The 6000-nt window shown below is 52.0% G+C and overlaps 1 protein-coding gene across 1 annotated transcript; it reads left to right on the top strand.

Annotated features, from left to right (window-relative positions):
- Positions 1-1013: 1013 nt before the first annotated feature.
- On the top strand, positions 1014-2244 carry J4E78_004971 (uncharacterized protein; the record flags this gene model as incomplete). Its single annotated transcript, XM_049365595.1, has 2 exons — positions 1014-1018; positions 1068-2244. 2 exons carry the CDS (start codon positions 1014-1016, stop codon positions 2242-2244), a joined length of 1182 nt encoding a protein of 393 aa, XP_049222310.1.
- Positions 2245-6000: the final 3756 nt, after the last annotated feature.

The raw sequence follows: 6000 nt of genomic DNA, 5'->3' as shown, positions 1-6000 counted from the left end.
CCGCAGATGGTTCGCAGGGGTCGATGACTGGGAGGCCTGGCGCCGCGACCCTAAACCAATGTTGCTGCAAGACAGGAAGACCTCCCCGAACAGGTGGAACGTTGAGACCTTCGTGGAGGGTCAATCTATCCAATGCGGTCAACTCATCTGCCCGCGACCGCAGCCTCAGGTCACCGAGCCTCATCGAATACCGACTGTGTGGCACGGTATCTATTGTCATAGCCACCTTTGCACAGGGGATAGCTTTGAGCATGCGATTGCTTCATCATTGGAGAACCACTACCACAAGATGCGCACGACCTGCTTCTCTGGCACCTTGGTGCACACACAGTTCAATGTCCCTCGGGAGGATTTTCAAACTGAATTGGCGCGCAACGACACGCATATTTGGTTTGCGCGCTGTCCGGTATACGCTAGGCTCGATGAAGCATGTATGTTCGCCTGTAAGCCTTCAGCCCCCATGTTTCCATTCAAGGCACTTCCGGCGCGATGGGTGCATTATTCCCTGTTCATGCAGAGCCAAGCATCAGCTCGACGCCTAGCCTAGCAGCCACCTGCATCGCGGATACGCCTACAATGGAGTGGATCCAACCACCATCGTTCTTACATCAAACCTGGTTCAGACTGGAGCTATCTGATCGCCCATCATTCTATATAACATGTGCTTCTCGATGTCTACTTCCGCACTCCATCCCACGTTCACAACATCACACAACACAATGTTTCAGCCTTCGACTCAAGCTCTCGCACCGTGCCCACCACAATCACCTCCTACCGAAGACATGGTGGTTGGGCCAGGAATCACGTTCTTATCGACTGGTTCGCATGGGGAACAAAAGCCTCGCAAGATGAGAGCTTCTTGCGACGCTTGCTCTCGTGCTAAGGTACATGATCTACCCTTTCATCGAATTGTCAACAGTCTCTAACGCCTATACAAGGTCAAGTGCGACAAAGTCAGACCAATATGTCACCGATGCGGCACCATGAGTATCTGTTGCAACTACTCACCCTCCATGAGGTACGTCAGCTTTGTGTCCAGCCCAACATTCGAGCTTACGCGTTTACAGACTTGGAAAACCACGCAAGAACAGGAATCTTGACGGTTCCATCAAGCGCGAGATCTCACCAGCCGGCTCTTACGTCCCTCTTGGAGCTAGAATGGATCTTCTTCCACGCGCCGCATTATACAAGTATGAAAGCTCTCCAGAACCGACAGATCCCTTTTACTTCGGTCCCCGTACTCCAGAGTACCATTATCAAGACGCATTCATCAGCGACACGTTCAGTAGTAGTCACTCTTCCGTGGGCTCCGAAGGTGTAAACTCGCGTGTCAACGCCTGGCCAAACGATGAACAGATGATGTATGCAAACAACACAGAGATGTTTGCTCCAGTACCACAGTATGCTCCGCCATCCACGGCTTTCCATGGACACGTTCACGTTCGATCGACTAGTATTTCTAGTCAGCCTGACATGGTCACATCGCTGGACCGAACTCAGACCCCAGCAGCTATCAATCATCAGTTTCTTGGCATGCCTGTCTCGCATGATGCACAGCAGGAAAAGATCATGGCTTCTCCACCGCCCATGGCATCGGCGCCTTTACCGACACCACCCGATTCCAATATTCTCCTGAGGCATGACTGTACTCAGTTCGCGTTCCAAATTCTTTGCAGCTTATATGTTCCACCTGAGAACCAGTCTACTGCTGGTGACTTCAGTTCGCTCGACGGTCTCCCCGCTTCAGGGTCTGTACTCCCAGCCAACATAGCCGCCGTCGACAACCTTTACACACTCTTGAACTGCGATTGCTCATCGAATCCCCACTTCTCAACCACAGTCAACCTGGCTATTATGAAGGTACTTTCCTGGTATCAAGCGATGGCAGGTGGAGATCTGCAAGGCGATAGCTATTCCATCGAAACGTACATGAAGACACTCTCGTACCAGCAGAGTTTGCGCGGTGCCTTGGACTCTGAGCACGAGCAGGTCTATCAAACCAACCTGATCCTTGCCGAGCTCTGCAGAATCGAGAAGCTTGTCGACAAGTTCTCCGAGCGCTACTGCAACGCTGTCAACACAGCCGAGACAGGCATTGATTGCGGTGTGTATGTGGCTATGGAGGCCTCGCTTCGAACCCGCGTCCGCGATACTTTCAAGATAACCATGTCGGTTGCTCCGGAGAACGTCAAGCGTCAGATGGCATCACGAACGCAGGGCCGTCTGCGTGTCCACACGGTGTAGCTTTCGTTCATTCGTCCTTGAGGAGCTTCTTTTTCCTTGTCTAAAGCTGCACGATACTCCCGCTTCAGTGGGTGTGAGCGACGCACGCCTACCTCTAGCTGCGTCAACTTGAAGCATACGCCTACTTCCGCCCGCTCATTCACAACCTGTATATACCCCCAATTTCCAACTTACAGATCGACCTCGGACGATACAACGCAGCAAGTGTACTCTACCATCACCGCAATCTCATTGGTGCAGTTGTAATATATTACTTATCATGAACCGTATCTTCGTTTCCAGTACGGAAAAGTACAACTAACCCGATTTCGCTATTTATACCCACTACCAGCTACCTTCATTCTGCGTCTCGCTTCTTGATGCCTGATCCAACTGTTCTTCACCTCGTATAGTTCCAAGCACTATACCATAGCGAGCTTGCCTCCGTTACCGGGGCACAAAATCCAGAACCAGACCGTCTTTCCGACAACAACGTCAAGCGGAGATCCTTTACGAATCTGCACGCTATAGTGTTACAACTGCAGCAAAACTTGCCGCAATGCAGCATTACCGCTATTGTGCGCATGCCATTGGCAGCAAAACGCCCCCAACGTCCAGGAATCGGGCAGATTGGTTGCATGTCGCTTGCGAGAGCATTACCCATAGGTCGGGTCTGCCTTCGAAGTATGCGCATGCGATCAAAACAGGCTATGCTGACTGCTCAGGTTTATGAATTACTGGGCCAGGCGCTTGGAATGACAAGGTAAGTTTCCGCTCGCACTTCGCCAGATCGAAAAGAGGACGATCGAGAGAATGATGGACCGTCATGGTTGTGGAGGTTGATTCGCCAAAGATGCGATTGGCTATGGTTAGCCCGCGTTACGAACGTGCGTGACGATGGCTGGAGAGTAAGTTTTGAGACTCGTCAACTCAGCCAGTCAGTCGCCCTAATGCCGAACAACTATCGCCATCATCTCGAAGAAATCGCCTCCCGGCTCCTTTCACAAAAGATCACCAGGCCCTCCTCATCGCGATGTCGATACATGCAAACACATGCCACGAGCAATACCTGTCCGCGCTCCTCGCCGAACATCATCGTGTCTCGCCGAACACCCGCTCTCAACTACAGCTTCTGCAGGATGCGTGGGAGTTTACGCGCCACATACGCACACTAATCATAGCCGAACATAGCCTTACTGGATACTCACATGCTTTCGCCAATAGGGAAGGCGGGGAAGTGTGGAAGTGTGCGGATCGCAGGATAGCAAGGATTAGCGGGGCCGTTCCTGTACCCGGTAGTGTGTAGCGCTGACACATTTGCAGGGCGATCTAGTGCTGAGGCAGGTCAGCTGTTCAATAGTCCATCTTGCGAGGGGGGCAGTGATTCGCGTTCGAACAAAACATGGCCTAAGAGACAAGTCATTGTGATCCGGAAGCGCGGTGGTGGATGGGTGGAGCTTGGAGGCAAGCTTTTGCGGGCCGATTGTGATCGGTGCGGGACAGTCGCGGCGGGCCGATGCCGCCGCGTGCGCGCATAGCCACGCGCACATCTACCGACAGGAAAGAGCGCCTAACATTAGATTACCACATACACCAGGCTATCGACTCTACAATGAGAAAACATCATGACGCGTCGCACGATCTACACACTCTCTCACCTCAGCCTTGGACGACCATCGTGCCGGCACCCCACAACACGTTCTGAACCGCCCCAAAAGCGGTGCGGACACTGCCTTCTTCGGTACGTGGAAAGGCTCGTCTTACCACAACTAGCTGGGCAAGGCGTCCTGCCTGGATGTTCATTGGCCAAATTAGATTAATCGCATGTGTAGGATGTCGGCATGGCGGGAAGGATGGCGAACCAACGGTTCTATACATGGGTTCTGTACCCACACGACGCGATAAACCAGGCTTGGAATGGGTCAATTAACACGACTAAAGGAAAGTGGCTAAGCAAATATCGATACTTTGCTAACGACCCCAAAGCTCCAATCTAATATGCTGATGGCACGGAGGAAGGCAGATATTCTCATCACCCCGTTTCGATCGCATCCCTAATTCGGCACCCTCATTGGACGAGGACAAAAGCCTCTCTTATCATTCTGCATGACGACGTAGCGCGCACACTACATGAGTACGCTATCTTCTGCGCTGAACCCGAACACGTATCGCGCGTCTAGTTATTCTAGTCTGGGCTCCTTTACACGTAAGACTATTAGAGACACACATTCGTCAGTCGTGCGTGTGAAGTTACACTGAAGTCACCGCAATTTGAGCCATGTGGCTGCTCGTACGCCGGTGGTGTGAAAGCCATTCCAACGGTCAGACAGGGCATCGGTGAGCGGTAGGCAGGGCAAGATCGTTACAAGGAAGCAGCCTATCTCCAAGGTTACATAAGCGCACATGTCTCAACGCCACTACTTGCCGCAACACCGACTAGTGTAGCAAGGTTTTTCGCGTCTTGCTCTCCTCCAGTATCGACGATGAGAGTGACAGAAAGCTCTACATGTGGCAGGTAATTAGCTATCGAAAGCACTGAATGCTCCAAGAATTGATGGTGTTGCTAAAGTGGTGGCCGCAGAAGCGGCCGCATCCTTTATCTCGGTGACGCACCGACAAAGCCACCGAGGAATGTCTCTCTGCTGCCAACTCCGTCTACCATCGTCAGGTCAGCAGTCGTTTCCACGTGATGTTAGCTCAAAACGGTGTCAGTCTCTACCCCATGCCTCAATCGGTTTGGTACTGGCGTTGATCGTCAACTCCTACATGCACTCACCTCGCCTATTCATCGCCGACAAGTTCTAGTAGCTCGGCGACTTCCTGCACACTTTCTGCACCCAGTGTATCCGCAATCACCGACATCCAGCTCATGCACCCGGTATACCTCCTCATAATATTTGCAAGCCATCAACGTCCAACACCGATCCACGCTCCGGCAGAATTGCGCCTTCCATCAGGCTTCTAGAAGGTAGACACGTTTACACGGCATCTTATCCTTGACATTAGCGTATATCAAATTCTCTCTCGGCATGGAATTGGCTACCCACTATACACTCGGGTTCTACAAAAAAGCATACCCAAGCTCCTACGCCACTGTCGTATACGCATAGACACATACTGTGCATATGCTTGTGAATCGCGTGGTCTTGCTGCGGGGATTTGTCTCGATTCTGTCGCTTGTCAAAGGTCTCATTGGGCAGACACCATGTACGCACGAGGCGCGGTTTCAGATTGTCCCGACGGGTGAAGTAAAGGATGTCATCTAGCCCGATACCGTGGACGTGCTTGAATGACGGAAGTGGTATTGACAAGATGCCAGTGCATTGGGTGCCGCTAAGGTGCATCACGCAGTACCAGTAGAATTCAGTCGACAACACCGCCATCGAATTACCGAGCCTGTTGATCAACCACGTGTGCGCCTTTGAACATGCAGTCAACACCCCACTCTTCGTCCAGACAGTGACTTAAGCAAAGCAGTGTAACACTAACATACAGCCACCTACCCATCACTTTTCCGCTACAAACGCCGCGGCAAATCCTATATACCATGTCCACCCCACCCAAGTATTTGGAATGAGAAGGGCTGCATACAGGAGACCCATGCGTTTCTTCAGACTACGCGACACCCGACGTACAGGGTGAAGCGGTATACCACCTCCACGGTAACCGATGCCATGCCGGCTTACCGTTTTGAGAGCGAGTGCTTTAGTTTCAAGCAATGGGCATCCGCGGCTTGATCGTCAAGCCACCAACATTGCAAACGAGTCCGTGAGGATA

This window comes from Alternaria triticimaculans (genome assembly GCF_023758025.1).
Source record: "Alternaria triticimaculans strain BMP 0046 chromosome Unknown scaffold_6, whole genome shotgun sequence".
NCBI lineage: Eukaryota > Fungi > Ascomycota > Dothideomycetes > Pleosporales > Pleosporaceae > Alternaria > Alternaria triticimaculans.
This window is presented reverse-complemented; position numbering and strand designations above follow the sequence as displayed.